The sequence below is a fragment of the Onychomys torridus genome, chromosome 7 (assembly GCF_903995425.1).
Source record: "Onychomys torridus chromosome 7, mOncTor1.1, whole genome shotgun sequence".
Lineage (NCBI taxonomy): Eukaryota > Metazoa > Chordata > Mammalia > Rodentia > Cricetidae > Onychomys > Onychomys torridus.
The window spans coordinates 4146009-4165441 of record NC_050449.1 but is presented as its reverse complement, the minus strand read 5'-3'; the positions used below and the strand labels follow the sequence as shown (position 1 = coordinate 4165441).

Here is a 19433-nt window from a genome sequence, read left to right as displayed (position 1 = left end):
CGGAGTAAGTTTAAGTGAAATACAGCATCATGTGCTGTGGTGCCCGGCTTCTCTATGAGTTCTGGCGGCCCTAGCTCAGCTCTTCCGCTTGTACAGCAAATGCTCTGCCCACTGAGCATCTCCCTGGCTCTAAGCCTGTCACTCTAGGGAGTACTATGCAGTAATCTCAGTAACTTGGTTTATTATTGTGTATTCTAACTTTGCATTTGATTTTTTTGTAATATGTCTTTTTTATGTTGATGATGTTAAACATTCTCCATTTTCACTTTTGTTTTTGATGAGGATTGTCTCTGATTTCTCAGACTTTCTTGTTTGGTCTCTGTTTTTCACATTGCAAACTTTCTTCAAATGTTTGGTGACTCTGAGATGTGCAATCTGTTTGGACTCTGGGGAAAGAAAGGTCCCTGGAAGCTCTTATATCTCAGGGTGGACTGGGGACTTAGAACCTTCCTTGCAGGAGGTGGCTGTCTCTCGGGCCTTCCATGTGTTAGTCAGAGTCAGATTTAGTTGAATACAACAGAAAAATTCACAGTAGCAGATGGTTAACAATACTACAATTTATGTTTTCCTAGTGTAAGAACAGCCTAGGTTTGATAGTTTGTGGCTTCTAGGATGACTCTATGCCACCAGGGTCTAGGTTTCTCAAGATGGAGCCACTGTGCCTGCAGGCAGCACGAGAGGATGGCAGAAAGGCAATTCTTAACATCCTTCGAGAAACACCAGGCAGTGTTGAGCCTGCACATTTTGGGTGGGAATTTGGGACATGCCACACCTTAAGGCTGTAAAGTCTAGGTTGTGTGCAATGGGAACACAGGAACTGGATTGCAAAGGAAGTGGAGAATGTCTGGCAGCCACGCCCAGGCTTCCGGGAGGGCATATGCAGGTCTGCTTTTCTCTGACTGCTGTGTTTCTCCAGAACAGACTCCCCAGTTTCTGGCCATTTCTGTCTCCCAACAGAAACCTGCAGAAGGCATCTTTGATGCCCTCCCTGCATCACCTCCCCCAGCACACCTCTGATTTGTGCAACTCACCCTCTTGTGACAAACTATGTCTTTCTGTCTTTGGGATGACATGGAGTTGCCAGATCAGTTTGAAATACAGCTTAGAAGTGTAGGAATTAAACACCCCCAGAAATAATCCTCTCCAAATTGGGGCTGGAAATGGCAAAGAATTCTCCTGCCTCCAGTATTCTGTGGGATTCTCAGGAGGTCCTGGTGGAACCAAGGGCCAGATGCTCACAGCATTTCGAAATCTTCATGACCTGTGCTGTTCTGTATTGGCTTCTCCTCCTTTTCCACCTCATTGCACAGGCTCTCTCCTCTTACTCCTAGAATAACTGCACCAAGGTCTTCACTTAGGGGTTGCTTTTAAATAAGCCCAAAATAAATGCAGAGGAATCTCATCATGGAAAGTCTGAGCTTAGCTTCTTTCGTTTCTTGTGCTCACACAAATGTGACAGCTAGAAAATGCCTGTGACTCTGAAATATGGCTAACAAAACATCAGGAAATGAGTTCCCATCTCAAAATGTAAAAATGATGTTTGGGTCAGCAATCTGTCAAGACCAGCTCACAGAAGTGGCAGATGTCAGGCAAAAATGTACCTCTTGCTTTAAAACTGTCATATCAAGATGTTTTAGAAACAGGGCATCTGACATTGACTGTGACTGACAGTGGAGGAGGGAGCATGTGTTTTCTCACTTACGGGTTTGACTTCTCAAAGGAGAGAGCAGGGAGAAGAAGGGGAGAGAAGGGGCCGCTCCTTCTGTTGCTGCACTGGAAGCTACCTCAGTGTCCTCAGCAGGGTGTGACTGCACCTTCTGTGTTGGTTTCTTTCCTTAAGCACCGATACCAAGGCACCTGAACTTGATGGTGGCTTTTTTGTCTTTGTTATTGCTATATAATGTTTTGTTTTTAATCCTGCTACCAGGAATTGAACCTAGGATCTAACATGTGCTAGTTAAGTACTCTACTACTCAGCAATATGCCTCGGTGGTTCTAAGTGCTGATGCACTGTGTTGGCTTTCTAGGGTTTCTCTAACAAAGGAACACATATTCTGCAGAGTAGAAAAACAAGTTTATTTTTTCACAAAAGTCAGAAACCCCAAGTCAGCAAGTGTCTTGGTATCAGGATTTGCTTGCTGAAGAGAATAGTCCCTTCTGTGTCCCTTCCTGCATGCCTCTGGCTGGGGAAGTATTGGCAAACAGCCTTACAGATGCATTCTCCAGTCTCTGGTTGTCTTTGCTTGGTCTCTTCCAATGTGTTGCTTTGCCTCTGGTGATTCCCTTCCAACCTCCTCAGAATCAAACATGTTAGGTAAATGCTTTACCTCTGCATTATCTGTGCATCCCTGCCCCTTTTATATAAGGACACACATGGGTTTAGGGCTCACCCTAATCCTCTGTAAGGCCATCTTGTCCCTTACACACAATTAATTCTATCTGCAAAGACTCCAGTTCCAGATAAACATATGGGGTTAAGATTTCAATGTGTGTGTGTTTTTTTCTTTCTTAACATGACAAAGGGCATGATTCAAGCCACAAAACATATTCCCTTAGAGGAGGAAATAATAGCATGTTTTCTGTAAAGACGAGGGGTAATCTCTATGCTGTTTATAATCCTATCTGTAATCAAAATCCATTACTAGATTCTACATTTGAAGAGCTTTAGGAGTACTGGGAGTTAGATATCCAAGGAGTGAAACACAAGGTTTAGGAGGCAGAAGGGCAGATGATGAAAGAGTGTGGATTAAGCTGGTGAGTGGTTTGCTGTCTTTTTGTTGTGTGTTAACTAGCCAGGCCTGGGATGTGCAGAAGGAATGTGCCTCTGTGGAGAACAGGAGATTACAAACACCCATTCTTTCAGGACGGCTGCAGTGTTGGTCACAGTTAAGGGAAGTGAGCAGGACACAGGATGAATATGCAGGCTGAGCCTCCCTTTTGTATCCATAGATCAGATGCAAGGACATTTGACTTTGTCTCAACTGTATGGACAGTTAAGCCATAAATTGCTTCTTGCAACTCTAGTGACACTGTGAGTGACAAGATTAAATGCAAAATATTGTGGTCCACTGAAGAAGAGGAGGAAGGCTGTAAGAAAGAGACAAATACCAAGTTAGCTTAGAGATCTCAGACATCTGAGTGAGTGTCCTGCCAAATAACTGTGTTATTTTACAAACTTAAACAAACAACTTTGTTAACTTTTTTTTCCTACTTACAGTCCTGTAGGAAAACTGCATCAACTCTGCAGTTTATTCCCGGGAAAGCACTTGATATGCTTCTGGGGTAGCCTGGGTCCATAGATGCTCTGTTATTGTCATATCTGATGAGAGCAAAGCATCACATGATTAAAAGCGATGCACATTCTTTTCATTTGTGTGTGTTCCAAAGCATTCTCTATACACTTTCACGCTGTCTTCACTGTGCCCCATTTACTCTCTTACACATTTTCACACTGTCTTCACTGTGCCCCATTTACTCTCTTACACACTTTCACACTAAGTCTTCACTGTGCCCCATTTACTCTCTTACACACTTTCACACTAAGTCTTCACTCTGCCCCATTTACTCTCTTACACACTTTCACACTAAGTCTTCACTCTGCCCCATTTACTCTCTTACACACTTTCACACTAAGTCTTCACTGTGCCCCATATTCTCTCTTACACACTTTCACACTGTCTTCACTGTGCCCCACTCACTGAGATTAAGAATGCTTAACTTCTCTACCTAATGGTGTTTGGTTTAAAACACATGGGAACCACTGATTCTAACACAGCATTCTGATTGCTAATTAGGGTTATTTCCCAAAACTAGAGGTTACATTTTCTAAATATTTTACTTGCTTGGTAAATTAAGAATAATCATGTCTATATAATATAAATAAATGCATTGTTTTTATTAATATTTTTCTTAGTATGCAAATTAATAGTCCCAATTATGACCCTTTCACACTGTTTATTCCTAGTCATGTCTCCACTCATCCCTTTAGCCCCTCCACTGTTCACTTCCTTCCTACAGAGAATCCCTCTTCTGTTTTCTTGTTTTAATATCTTCCTCTTGTGCACAATGATGTGGAAAACATTCATTTGAGAACATTAGAACTCAACTCACAGTAAGAATCAAACCTCTTCTTTCTCTATATACCATCCTAGAGCTTTAGGAGGGTTTGAACTTTTCATGATACAGAATCCTCAATACATATGTGTAAGCATCTTAATGTGATAAAAATGAAAAATTCATGTTAAGACCATGTCCTCACTAAGTCTGTCAAAGACCATGTAGATCAACACATCTCCAGATGTTCGTGTTGATGGTTTGTACACAGGGCAGAGAAACACAGGTTTCAACTTGAACGGAAAAACTCACTTGTCTCACCTCCAGCATTGGTTGTTCACGAAGAAATATGTCTTCCCTCTGTAGGAAACAGCTGCATCAATGGCTTGGACGCTGCTTGGAAATCCATAGTTGGATATGTCCCTGGGGTAACCTTGCTGAATGTCGTAGCCACTTAGAGCCCAGTACTGTCTGCCTGCCAACAATTCAAGAAACATCTTTAACAAGTCTCTTTCTTTCTACAAGACATCTTTGTGATAATAACTTTGTGATCCCCACAGTAATGAACATGGAACAGATAGTCTGAACAGTGAGAGCATAATGAGCAGCTCTAATGGTTCCTCTCTGGAGCTGTAAAACAAACATTTCAACCTGTCGTTCAAGGCCCCCAAATCAGTTGTCTTGCCTGGTGTGACTTATGTATAGAGACTAAATCACAGCCTGGAGTTATCTAGAAAATAATGTTTAGCGTGAGGGCAGAGAAACACCGAAGATGGTGACATGAGTTGTATTTGTTGAGGACAGTACTAAGACCTAATTAGGGTCCAGCCCGTGCAAAGTCTTCACTCTGCCCCATTTACTCTTACACACTTTCCCACTGTCTTCACTCTGCCCCATTTACTCTCTTACACACTTTCACACTGTCTTCACTGTGCCCCATTTACTCTCTTACACACTTTCACACTAAGTCTTCACTGTGCCTCATTTACTCTCTTACACACTTTCACACTAAGTCTTCACTGTGCCCCATTTACTCTTACACACTTTCCCACTGTCTTCACTCTGCCCCATTTACTCTCTTACACACTTTCACACTAAGTCTTCACTGTGCCCCATTTACTCTCTTACATACTTTCACACTAAGTCTTCACTGTGCCTCATTTACTCTCTTACACACTTTCACACTGTCTTCACTGTGCCCCATTTACTCTCTTACATACTTTCACACTAAGTCTTCACTGTGCCTCATTTACTCTCTTACACACTTTCCCACTGTCTTCACTCTGCCCCATTTACTCTCTTACACACTTTCACACTAAGTCTTCACTGTGCCCCATTTACTCTCTTACACACTTTCACACTGTCTTCACTGTGCCCCATTTACTCTCTTACACACTTTCCCACTGTCTTCACTCTGCCCCATTTACTCTCTTACACATTTTCACACTGTCTTCACTGTGCCTCATTTACTCTCTTACACACTTTCCCACTGTCTTCACTGTGCCCCATTTACTCTCTTACACACTTTCACACTGTCTTCACTGTGCCCCATTTACTCTCTTACACACTTTCCCACTGTCTTCACTCTGCCCCATTTACTCTCTTACACACTTTCACACTGTCTTCACTGTGCCTCATTTACTCTCTTACACACTTTCACACTGTCTTCACTGTGCCCCATTTACTCTCTTACACACTTTCACACTGTCTTCACTCTGCCTCATTTACTCTCTTACACATTTTCACTCAGTCATTTGGGGCCTAAGCCTGGACTTGCGATAAGAGTCTTCTTGGCTTGTACTTCCTGAAAGTGCAGGGCAAAGAGAAGTCCTGCCTTGCCCTTCCGGAAGACAAGAAGGAGGACATTACCTTTAAATAGGAAAACTAGGTCTCTATCAAAATCCTCATAAGCAGCCTGAAGGCCACTGGGCAGGAATGGCCAGAATAGAGAGATGAAATTGAGGTCAACTTCCCTCAGCTGAGGATGCCGCCTCCAGAAGTACCTAAAGCAATATAAGGACAAGCGATGGGGGAGGGAGGGGGAGAGAGAGTTACTTTCTGTGATGCTGGGCTACAAATGACCCCTGCATGGTTTCCGAAGTATATATGTGTATAACATATGCATGATTTATGGTAGTGCTGTTCATCTGGTGAGCCCTTGACAGATTCTGGAGATCACAGGTGTGATCTTATTTGACCCCAGTTGACATCATACCCTCTTCTTACCCTGACAAACCTAACATAGTTAGGGCCTCTCAGTGTTTAATAGGTCCAATACTGAAAGAGCCCAACCACAATAGAAACGCTTGTGGATATTTGATGTTTCAGTTTCCCCCATTCTGGATGTTTTCTGACACCCAGAGAACACTAATAATTTCAAAGAGATGCCTAAGTGTTGGGTCAAAAGGAAAGCCAAGTGACAAGTTAGTTTTAAGGTCTGAGAGAGAGACATACGCAAAGAAGGAACAGCTCAAATTTATACTTGTCTTTAAAGAAGTAAACCTCCCCACGGAGTGTGGTGACAGCATCAAATCTCAGGTGGGGATCACAGGATGTAGGGGTGCTGGGCCCAGTAGGTTGGATAGGGCTGTTTGAAGGTCCTGGGAAATAAAGACATTTAATAAGTGTGAGTCAGTGCTACTTTCATGTGTGTTTCAAACACTTAGGAAGGTAAAATGTCTTTTCATGAGGAAAAAGCCACCAGCCAATTCCACAAGACACAGCAGCCTGTACATGTGACCTTTTTAAAGTCTTGGTCTGTTATCTAGAGTAACATGGCTCCTACCTAAGCCAGAAAGTCATTGGCGTTCTATGCTTCCTTTCTGATTCTGACCCATCTTACTCCACCCTGCTTCCTCTTCCTGCCTTTTGCCATTGAGAATCCACTTCCTTGTTCCCCACAAGAACCCAAACACAGGATAAGTCTCATATTAGTCCTTTCCCCTATAACATAAATCTAGCTTAGTTTGTTTTTTATAAAAATTTGCATCTTGGCTGGACATGGTAGCTGGGGTAGTTTGGAAGAAAATGGCCTCTAACAGAGTGGCACTGTTAGGAGGTGTGGTCTTGTTGGAGGAAGTGTGTCACTGTAGACATAGGCTCCTAGGTCTCATATATGTTCTAGCCATGCCCAGTGAGACAGTAAACTTCCTGTTGCCTGTAAGTTAAGGTGTAGGACACTTGGTTCCTTCTCCAGCACCATGTCTGCCTACATGCTACCATGTTGCACCATAATGATAATGGATTAAACCTCTGAACTGTAAGTGAGCTACCACAATTAAGTATTTTTCCTTGATAAGAGTCACCATGGTCATGGTGTCTCTTCACAGCAATAGAAACCCTCACCAAGACAGTAACACAGGCTTTGTAATTCTAGCACTGTGCATACTGAGGCAGGAGGATTTTAGGTTTGAGACTAATCTGGACACAGAGTGAATGAGACAATGTCTCAAAATATTAAATAAATACATGATAATTTACATCTTACTGAGTTTTCTCATTGTGGAATTGAGGACTGTACTTTTCACTAAGAAACACAAGGGTGCTAAGAGAATTTCAAACATTGGCAAGAAAGGGAAGTGACTGTTGGCATGTGGCAGGAAAGTTGGGATTTGAGTGAAGTTTCTTATTCTTAGAAATCCCACCATAATGAGAAAATTCCCTGATACGATACCCATACTCTTGATTTATAAGGCAACCCCACCCCAAGAGAGCACTTCCTCCCCATCCCACTGACTTCCATACTTTCAGGGAGCAGGAAGGCAAGAAGGAGGGGATGGATCTCCCTTGGTTCTCCACCACAAATCATACTTCACTGAACATTCTTGACAGGCCTTACACATGTCTACTTAGGGCTCTATGGGAGGGTTTCTTTAACAGAGGATTCTGGGAGGAGAGTTGCTGTATGAAAAGGGGTTTTCATGTCTTTTCAGAATATATAAAATTGAAAAGCATAAAAATGGAGTAAGAAAATGTCCCTTCCATTTAGAGATAATTATGAGGAAGTACTTGTATACATTTCTCCAAGCCTTCCCTCCCACTCTCCCTTCCCTTCCTTTCTCTGCCTCCCTCCCTTTCTCCCTCTTTCCTCCCTTCCTCCCTCCCTTTCTTCCTCCTTCCTTCCTCTCTCCCCCTCCCTTCTTCCCTCCCTCCCTCCCTCCCTTCTTCCCTCCCTCCTTCACTTTCTTCCTTCCTTCCCTTTCTTCTCCCTCCCTTCTTCCTTTTCTTGAGACCACATCTCACCACGTACTCCACACTGGCTTCAAATTCCTGGTTCCCCTGCCTCAGGCTCCTGAGTGCTACTACTACAAATATGGGCCAACAAACTGTCCCCCCACTCTTTCCTTTAAGGCAGTAACAGACATCTAATAACTAAAAACCAAGATGCAGAGAAATCACATCAGAGGCTCAGCCCCACAGGACTCTTTTGCCAACTCTATGCTGCTGGTAATTTTCAGAGATTAATTTGAGTTTCCCTTGCGGATAGAATCCAGAGACTCCAAAGGAGAGACCAGTTCCCAAGTGCTGCTGTTTCCACCATGTTGTCTGCGTGATCTTACCGTAGAGTGTCTGAATACCATTGATGTCATCTTGAGGCAGTGAGTAGGTGCTGGGGTCACTGTAAGCATAGTTTGGGTACATCAAGGCACCAGGATCAGTGGAGTGAGAGAGTCCTAAGGAATGGCCAAATTCGTGAGCAGCCACAAGAAACAGGTTGTAATCTGAAATGCAAGAAAATATGGTAATGCTCTAACCATGGGTGGTGAACATATATTCTCAAAGAATATGCTCCAAATGCCAAAACTGCCCAGGAAGGAAACTTTCATATGTTTATCTTTTTTTTTTTTTTTTTTGTCTTTAGGTACCTAAAGAACAGAAATTAGGAGACATCAAGGTAGGCGCCATAAGCTTTTTATCAAGTCTCAGAGCTGACAAAATCATCTGTCTTTATTCCATTTTATGGATGTAGAAAGTTGGTAAGATGGTGGCAGAGCTGTGGATCTCAGGATGAGAAGAATCCTGTTTCTCTTGTCCTCAGCATCCTCTGGCCCTCGGACTCATTAGTAGAGTCTCCAGGGAGGACAGAGGAAAGCTTACCTTTTAGAATAGTAGCTCGGGTGCGAGGCCGACCTGGCCACAGGATCTGAATACACTGCCCTCACCTGTCCCTCACTCAGGCAGCCCAGCACTTTTTGTAAGGAGGATCCTGGAAAGGATGTCTTGTTGTACAGACACACACTGCTGACAAGGGGCCATGGAAGTGAAGCTGCTAGAAGTGAGAATGTGGCTGCTGCTTTCTGAACAGGCTAACTTTTCAAATGAACCCTGTATTTCAACATTTCCAATGATGTAAAGAATAGGCCTTTTAAACATTAAACTCAGAATATTAGAGAGGGAGGGGAAATGGAGAGAGAGAGAGAGAGAGAGAGAGAGAGAGAGAGAGAGAGAGAGATCATTAAAGCAAACATTTCGTGCCTTGGGACCTAGGTAGTTTCTGTCTCAACTACTCAGCTTGACCATCGGAGTGAGAGCCCCTAAAGATAGTGTAACTAAATGGATGTGGCCTCCCTCAGCAGCCTTGTGTGTACAACCAGGGACTGGGCAGGCTTTGGCTGTGGTTTGCTTGCTGACATTTGAATGCTTCTTTCAGAAATCATGTGTTAGAAAGTGAAAAATGTTGGGAGGTGATCCTGATGGGGACCCTCTGGGTTCATGCTGCTGTGAGAAGGGCAAGTGGCTTTAACTTCATTTATTTTGGTCTCTCCTATCCTTCCACCATGTGAGAATGCGTTAGGAAGAACTTTAACCCTGGACTTTTCAGTCCTTTATACAGCGGGGAGATAGGCTTCTCTCGTTTATCAGTTAGCTCCATTTATCCCATGACAGCAACACATTCGGATTTAGGCACGGTGTGGGAAATAAAACCAATAATTAACTTATGGCTTTTTTGTCTTGCTTTTCTAGACAGGGTTTCTCTGTGTAGTTCTGGCTGTCCTAGAACTTGCTTTGTAGATCAGGTTGGCCTTGAACTCAGAGATCCACCTGCCTCTGCCTCCCATGTGCTGGGATTAAAGGTGTGCACCACCACAGCCTGGCTTGACTTTTTTAATCTCTAAGATGGTTTGTCTTTAAGTAACAAAAGTGTAAATGATTAATTTGCATGTTTGAAATACTATAGCAATGTGAGTAGATGAGTATTTGAGAACACAACACACATCTTGATTTAAGGTGGGAAAGGTGAATTTAGAAGCTGCATGTGGACCTAACGATGACCCACTTACTTCTGGAATCTTGAGTCCATGTTTCTTCTGAATCAAAATGTGCATCTCCTCCAATACCCTGACCTGGCTGAAAGGCATGGGCCAGGATCCCATTGGGTCCATCAAATGGAGAATTGTCACCATGCTCTGAAATGAGACAGCTTGTGGTTAAGCCTTTGCCCATAGTCTCAGGTTAGCTAGGGAAAGCAAAATCCTTTGAGTCTACCTCTTGGGACGAAAGCAATGTTGATGTCTGCTTCTCCCTGTGAGATCTCGGTGAAGGTCAGGGGTGATGCCACACTCCAAACTCGAAAGGCTTTCTCAATTGCTGTTTTCACTGTGTCCTTTGACAGCTGTGGGGTATGGTTTATAATCCTTGAAAATGAGGAACAAGAATGGTTTGTTATTATGAGCAACACCTTTGAACTACATAGTCACTCTATTTTGGAGTAAGTCGTGTTTTCAACATGCTCCAACTTGGAAAGAACATCAGTGTCCATTCATAAGGTGAATATGATACATTAGGATCCCTCTCATAAGTGGCTGAGAGAATTCAATCCACAGGAAGCACTTGGTGGCTTCACAAATAGTACTCCACAAATACTATTATTGTTGCTGCTACCAAGACATACAGAAGAGGGCCCTAGATTATCCCCTGCAACCAATAAGCCTCTTTTGGAATTAAAGGTGAGTGACTACAGAGAGACAGTCTTTTGCTGCCATAGTCTTTTCAGATGCTGAAGAAAGACAATGTGGTGAGCTTTACAGTTGAAAGACCCAGGGTCCTCTGCCTTCTCACCCTCATGCTTACTCCTCAGTTCACTATCCACGCTCATTCACACTCTGCAAGGGCAGGGCATTTGTCCATTCATCTGCAGTGGTTCTCACACTCTGCAGTAACATCTGAGCTTTCACAGACTCATCACTAGCTGGGTGGATGAGTCTTCAGACTCTAGGAATGTCACCTGTAGGTCAGGTCAGTGTGTGTCCACTTGGGGCTTCCTGGAGTTAGCATGAAGTCACCAGTGTCAGGCACTCCACAGCGAGGCTTTCCCATCATCTCCAGAGTATCGGCATCTGCCTTCCCTGTCTCTGCCAAGCCGAAGAAGCGCTGCATTTCCCTCAGCTTCTCTGCAACCATGGTGCTGTTCCTCCTTGCAGACCGGAACTGAGCGCTTGGTAAGTGGTAGAATCTTCGTAGGTAACTCTGATCAAAATAAACACAAGAGTCTTTGCTGTGAAATCGTCTTTAGTGCTCTGCACACTTGCAATTCTTTTTAAGTCACCACATAGTGCAAAACAGGACCTGACAGACACAGGGACAATAACAGAAATTGTAGATCAGGCCAGCATGATGGCTCAGTGGGTAAAAGTGCCTACTGCCAAGCCTGACAAGGCAAGACCAATCCTCAATACCCACACGGTGAAAGGTGAAAGCTGACTCTTCTAAGTTGTGCTCTGATAAGTTGTGGCATGCAATACCCTCCACATATAAATAAATACATTTAATTAAAATAAAGAAATTTATAGATTGACTTTGAAAGAACAGTGCCTATGGAATATTCCCTCCATTCATTGATCTAACTACTTTTTATTGTTTTATATTTATTTTTTTGAGACAGGGTTTCTCTGTGTAGATCTGGCTGTCCTGGAACTTTCTTTGTAGACCAAGCTGGCTTTGAACTCACAGAGATCCACCTGTCTCTGCCTCCTGAGTGCTGGGATTAAAGGCGTGCACCACCACCTGCTGTGGAATGTTTTGTATGTCAAATGTGTTGCTCTGATTGGTTAATAAATAAAACACTGATTGGCCAGTAGCCAGGCAGAAAGTATAGGCAGGACAAACAAAGAGGAAAATTCTGGAAAATAAAAGGCTGAGACAAAGATACACTGCCAAAAGCTGCCATGACAAGTGAGATGTAAGCCACAAGCCACGTGGCAAAGTATAAATTAATAAAAATGGGTTAATTTAAGATAAAAGAAGTAGATAACAGAAAGCCTGCCATGGCCATACAGTTTGTAAATTTTATAAGTCTCTATGTTTTTACTCGATTGGATCTGAGCAGCTGTGGGACTGGCGGGAGAGAGAGATTTGTCCTGACCCTGGGCCAGGCAGGACCAAAATAACTCTAGCTACAACCACTACTACCTGGTTAGGATATAACTAAATTTTAGCATAAAAATTAAAGTCTTGCATCAGGAGAGGAATGAATTTGAATCACACACAAACAGCTTGCCTTATTTTTATATAAAAAAAACTAATACTGACTTTTCGTTCTTATGTCTGTTAATTGCAACAACTAGATTCTTCTTTGTTAGAAAGTCCGTATTCACTAATGGAGAGAGGGTCTAGTCATCCTCACAGAGAAATGGAGATACCAAGAAGCAAGTGACATTTCAGGTCCTAGCTCACTGTGACCAACCTCTCAAGTGAGAACTGATCATTTCAGAAGAGCTCACATTTTGGCATCTGACAGGTTGGAGCAAATCCTTAGCACTATCCTTTGTCTCTGACATGGAGAAAAGAAGCTTTCTGTTACAGGGGTATTGTGATGCACTTAGGGGGTCAACTTCCGCAGAAAGATGAACCCACTCTGAGTATGAACTTAGGGTTACTTGTGCCACTCACAAAGATTACCAAGAAAAGAAAGCAAGAATAATGCTTTCCAGAGATTTCAAAACTAAGAAAATTATGCACAGGAATTTGGTGATCACATTCCTTACATAACAACAAAAACAAGCAAGCAAACAACTGGCCTCACTATACAATGTGCTCATTTTAATTCCTAATACCCACTCCTGTCTCCAGTCTATCTTCTACACATGATAGTATTTTTGGCTGCAAAGAAATATCTGTACAGAAATCAGTAGGCGGGTCATAGTTGAACACCCCCCCTGCTGTTTTTCTGTGTTCGGACACGAGCAAGCATTCTACCAGACTAGCACTGACCGATAGAGCATAGGACAACTGGATTACAGGGTTACTGGAAGAGAAAAACATTAGGTAAGAATTTCAGTTCATTTTGTAAATAAAAATGTTCTCTCTGAAAGGGTCTCAGCTGCAGCCCCACAGCAGTGGTCCCCAGACTTTAAAGCATCCAGCTTGTCTTCTTGTCTACACATTCTAGCTCCTGGCCTTGTCAGCTTGGAGTCCTCCAAGTCCCAGAAGGTGATGTTGAGCCTCAGCAAAGTCATCCAGAAAATCTCTTTCTGGCCTTTAGACCAAAAAAGGAAAGTCACCCTCTGAATTCTTTAGTCGTCAGCAAATCACCTGTCACTAAGAGTTCATTTACCTCAACAGATTTTGCATTTTTCTCTTCCAGGTCTTCAGGAGGTACCGGAAGGGCCTTGGCAAGCTGTGTGTGGAGTAAGAAGAGAAACAGAAGTGTCTTCAGACAAAGCATGACCTTTTCTTCCGAGACAACCTCTCCTGCCTTCCTCTGCCCCTCTGGCAAGTGCCCTGAAGCTCACAGCATCCCTTGCCAATCACGGCTCCTGTCTGGTCCTTATAAAGCCACATCTTGAGCAACTGCTGCCTCAGCAGAGTGAAGCAACACAGCTAAGCAGACTCGGACAGTTCTGCAATGTCGGAATGTGATTTGGAACCCAAGAGTGGGGTGGCCTTTCCACAGAAGGAAAGAGTAGGGGTGCCTACTGTAAGCAGCCAGGAGGATGGGAAGATGGCTGACGGCTCCAGGCTCCCATTTCCTTACGATGTGTGATGTGGATGCTGCATTGGTTTAATTAAGGAAACTTTTAAAGAATATTCATAGACAATCTTTAGAACAAGTTGCACACCTGTATGCCCTCTGTTTCTAATCCGCCATTGCTGCCTGTGAGTTTGTGCCTAAGTGACTTGTCACAAAGCAGTCTTTGTGTGGGGACCACAAGCAGCTCCTGGAGATGCTCAGTTAGTACAGTGTTTGCCACACAAGCATGAGGACCTGAATTTGACTCGGCATGCAGGTAAACAGTTGGGTGTAGTAGTGCATGAGCGGAATGGGCGGTGTGTGTGTGTGTGTGTGTGTGTGTGTGTGTGTGTGTGTGTGTGTGTGATTTCTGTGCCTTGTTAGCCAGCCAGCTTAATCCACTTGGTAAATTCCAGGCTAGTGAGAGACCCTGTCACAGAAACAAGCAAAACTCACATGACAACATTTAAGGAATGGTGCTCAAGGCTGTCCTCTCTCCACACACATGTGCATGGACACATATGCACACACAAAAACATGAACACGCACATTTAAATGCACACATGCACAAACATACATAAACAATGGTTTCTGTAGGACATAGCTTTGCCATCATTGTACCAAAACATCCATTATCTATAAGGAGGGTTTTTCTAGAGGAAGGACAAAGATTAAGATCTTATTGTCTAAACTAACATTTGTTGGAAGTTTACAATGTTTCAGACGTGTTCCTCTCCTAAATTCCCTGTCTATCCTCAAACAGCTTTCAGAGTGACACGATATCATTATCACTTTGCAGGAGAAGCAGAGGTTGGAAGACCACATGCCAGCCATAAGTTCGGTTTGTGGAGGACTCAATTCCAAGGGTGCCTTGAGAAAGACAGCCCATCCTGTACCAGGCTATAGCTCATCAAACCCCCTTTGAAACCCAGGCTGGACCACCAGTACCTGAGGAGCTCACAGCAAGTAGAAAACTGGCCTAGATTCATGGGTGAGCAGACAAGGGAGAGAATGAGAGAGAGCGACAGGAGGGTCAGTGGAGACTTCCAGATAGGTTGGCTACACAGCACCGTCTTCACGCTTCTCTCTGCCCACCTGGCAGTCCCACGGGTTCTGGGGATCCAACTCATGTCTTCATCTTCGCAAGACAGGAAGCACTTCACAGACTGTGTTATCTTCTCAGCCCTTGAACTGAACTTTAAAAAGGATTTCAAAACCTACTTTACAGAGGTGTTTAGAACATAAGTGATCAGTAATATTTCCAATCTGTGATGAGCGTAGCAAAGGAGAACCAGAGTCTCCATTTGCAAGTCTGAGCTCAAAGAAAACATTTGGCCTTGTGTTTCTTCTATTGCCTTCTATTCCATTCTGAAAGGACTCCATTGTTTTCCTTATCCCTCTGCACATGGCAAAATTCCAGAGTTGGGACTGAGGTAGGGGTTTTATTACCTGAGTTTCTCCACAGGGCAGCCAGGTGTTTCCCAGGGGAGCATTTTTATTTCTTTTGCTTTCCTTCTTAATGTATATTTTATTTTTTACAATCTGACCTCTGTTTCCCCTCCTTCCTCTCCGCTCAGTCCCCCACATCTCCCCTCTGAGTGCCCTCGGTCCACTCCTCCCTCATTTCTATCCAAAGGAGAACAAGCCTCCCTGAGTCCTTGCAAACACTTTATTTGTTTTCTGGCTCTTGAGTGACCCCTGCTGGCCACAGGGAGTATCATTCCCCTTCCCTTCTCCTGGTCACTGCCTCCCTCTTGTTCTCTTCTCTTCTAAGCCCTTCCCCTCCTGTCTCCCTCTCTCCCTCTCTTTCTCTTTCTCTCATCTTCTCTCTTTCCTTCATTGGATTATCACAAAAGATTTTACAAAGGGACACACAGAGAGGAGCAGGAAAGGCAGATGGTTCTCTTACGCCTCCTCAGGTGCCCATCTTCTCCATTTTTCTTTTCTTTTTTAAATTTTTTGAGACAGGATTCCTCTGCTTGCCTTGGAACTAACTTTGTAGGCCAGGCTGGGCTTGTCACAAAGATCTGCCTGCCTCTGCCTCCCAAGTGTAGGGATTAAAAGCGTGTGCCACCACTGCCCACCCATCTTCTCCTTTTCAATAGAGACTTAGTTGCATAGACAGAATTGCTAACAGATTGTGTGGGGTAACTCAGCAAACCTTGTCTATGTAGACTCCTCTTGTTTCCAATATATTGTTGCAGAATATTTGTGTACACTGTGTATTTGTGTCACTGTGGTTGGTTCAATAAAGAGACGAATGGTCAGCAGTTATGCAGGAAAGAAGAGGCAGGATTTCTGGGGAGATAGTGAACTCTGGGAAGAAGAAAAGCAAGGAGACACCAGAGACATGTGGGACAAGTTGGACATACAGAATGATGCAGAGGTAAAAAAGCCATGTGGCAGAAGGTAGATTAACAAATACGGGTTAGTTAAGTTATAAGAGCTAGTTGGAAACACCCTAAGCCACAGGCCAAACTTTCATAATTAATAAGTCTCTGTGTTGTTATTTGTGGGTTGAGGTCCCGATTAGAAAGTATAACCACAATGTGTAGCATATGCCTATGGATTATGGAGCAGGACTTCTCAGGAATGAGAGGGTCTTACCAGAGGATTTCTCTATGGCCAGCTCCAAGAGTGGAGTTTCTGGGACTTATCTTGGGAAGAGAAATTCTAATTAAACTGTCCTGGGCAGAAATAAGCCAGGAACTGTGAAAACTCTCTCTGTGTGTCTCTCTATGTCTGTGTCTGTCTGTCTGTCTGTCTGTCTGTCTGTCTGTCTCTCTCTCTCTCTCTCTGTCTCTCTCATATCTTCAAGTATGTTTCTATGAATGAAAAAGGTCCTTTTTTTGCCAGCCTTGGAAACAATGATTCTCTCCCAGAGGCCCTAGTTTAGTATAAAATTAAAAGACTATTTCTGTAGACATAGGTGGGAAGTATATAGTTATGTTTTTCTTTCAGTACTAGCTGCAGTGACACACAGACATCTAGAGAGATTGCTCAAGGTTCTGTTACATTTTCTTCTGTAGCCGTCATTTGGACAGTGATGGGCAGAGGCACATTGTTGATAACCCTTCCTATTTCCCAATGGGAAACACTGCTTGTCAGGTTTGTAGGGCAATTTGTTGGGGAAAAAAGCACACATCTTTAGTTTGCTTTACAAACTAAATGAGATACATCCATGGAGAAATGGGCAGAGTCTCTTACATGGTGGGGACCATCACAGGCATGAACCATTCAACCAGCTCTGCCCTTCTGCCCTCAGTTTAATTTGAAAAAAATTATTTTGTGTCTTTATACCTTCAGAACAATGCTTCCATCAGCATGTCCAGCCGGTCTTGGGACGTAGCCTGCCCACCTTGCATTTGGAATAAATCCCATTCTGAAGATTACTGCTATGTGTTAAATCTCATTAGTGGACAACTCCACAGCTACTTATGTAGTCATCTAAGACTCCTGTTTTGTGACCCTCCCCAACCTTCTGGGAGACTGTGTAGTCATTAAGTTGTTAACAGGAGACTCTGACAACTCTGTTGAAGAGCTTTGCAGGTGCAACTTTCTCACTGCCCCCTCCCTGGTGTCTAGTCACTCTGACCCTCCTTCAGTAGAAATCCTACCATTTCTTCAGAAGCACAGTATGAAATTTGTCCAGAAATCTGGTTTCCTACACACTGACACCCTCAGTGCTTCTTGGCTGTAACTACCCCCAGCATTTGGTGTTCACACTGACACCCAGGATGGGTCTACAGTCACATCTCTTGTTTTTACTGTTGAAATACTCATTGACTAAAAAACTGTTTTTTACTAACTGCTGTCCAAGCTAGGGAATGGTGGGTGGTGGTCTCCCAGTAGTTGATACACAATGCTGGGTTTCATTATGATAGTCTCATCCTCTGCCTCCTCACTACCCTCCACTTTGACAGATGACTGGTGCCACATGATGGTGGCCCTCAAGGTGGCTTCTGCCAGTGTCCCATAATCCCATGCAGTGGTGGAGATGGTTGGGCTGCTGGCTTCCAGAATTCCAGAATCCTACTATTGTTCATGCCAATGAGGTCCCATTGGCATGAACTGTCAGAGCTCAGACTAGCCAGGCCCAAAGCACTGCCTTGCCTGGTGCCCCTCTGCTCTTCAGCCAAAGCATAGCCTCCACTCTCCTCTCTCTTTCTATTGTCAGGGGATTTCTCTCACAGATTCATCTAGAATAGAATTTTTCTACTTCCCATTTATTTTCATTTCCCACTTAGGGTGCCGATGTGACACCCAGGAGGTGAGTTGCTTAGCATTGACTAAAGAGGAAATATGGGAGACAGTTCCGCTGCTGTTGAAACATTTACTAGAGAGGTGGTGCTGCAGACAGTTCTGTTGCTATTGCTTCTCTTGCTTTGGTGCTCTATTCCATTTGCATATTTGTTTCCTATCAAGTTATGACTAAATACTGGACAAAATCGTTAGGGAAGGAAGTGTTTATTTTGACTGACAGTTCAAGAATACACTCATTATGGCAGCAGGAGCAGGAGGTGGCTGGTCACACTGCCTCCACAGCCAGAAGAGAGAGCTATGGATGAATGCTTGTGTCACTTTCTCCTTTTTGTTCAGCCCAGCCAGTTGGTTAATATTGTCCATATCAAGGTGGGTTTTCCAAACTCATTTAAGCCAATCTAATACTACCAAAAAGCTTCGTTTCCAAAGTGATTCTAAACCACATCTCCTTGATAGTCAAGACTAACTACCATAACTGGTAATTTTGTTTCTTCATTATGTTAGTCTGTCTTCAGTGGGATGTGCCTCTCTGTCCACTGCAGAGACCCACAGAGGTTTCCTAGTGAGAACTTACTCAGGTGTAGCGGTAACGCCCACACTACCACCATCTATTCACCATGTCTGAGCAAGGGGCTGAGGATCAAAAAAACAGAGACAAGAGACAGCAGGTCATTCACCTCAGCAGAATGCCAAATGTGGTTTATTGAAGGAGGGAGGAAACCTTAAATACAGGCTTATAGCACAATGGGAGAACCCCAGAGGGCAGAAGTTCGCTACTGATGTTCTACATTCTTGCATCTGAGCTGTTAATGCCCAATATGCAGTATACACAAACAAGGAACCTCTGGTGAGCATACAGGAGGAAGGAAACCAGCAGCAAATCAGCATAGGGAGGACATCTGTTCAAGGTCAGCAAGCAAGGCAACAGCTACCCAAAACAGGGGACCAGGGCCCTACACTCAGGGTCTGAGAATCTGAGCTTACTTTACCCAGCAGGGCTGCATATGGAGATGATTTGACCACGGGAGTGGTTACCAGGTGTTTGGAAGGGTCTGCACTTGGCTGTGCGGTGTGCTTTGATCTAGCACAGGGGAGCTCTTTCACCTCATCCCTTGGCATTGTTATAAAAAGCCCTTTTGAAGAGGCAGAAGGGACCACTGGGTTTTGA

The 19433-nt window shown here is 43.7% G+C and overlaps 1 protein-coding gene across 1 annotated transcript; it reads right to left on the bottom strand.

Annotated features, from left to right (window-relative positions):
- Positions 1–2977: 2977 nt before the first annotated feature.
- Positions 2978–13823, bottom strand: Mmp8 (matrix metallopeptidase 8). Its single transcript, XM_036192358.1, has 10 exons — positions 13607–13823; positions 11279–11520; positions 10540–10688; positions 10335–10460; positions 8613–8774; positions 6536–6653; positions 5923–6056; positions 4375–4528; positions 3216–3319; positions 2978–3087 (listed from the first exon to the last, which is right to left on the bottom strand). Exons 1-10 carry the CDS (start codon positions 13715–13717, stop codon positions 2978–2980), a joined length of 1410 nt encoding a protein of 469 aa, XP_036048251.1. The 5' UTR covers positions 13718–13823.
- Between the last annotated feature and the right edge of the window lie 5610 nt (positions 13824–19433).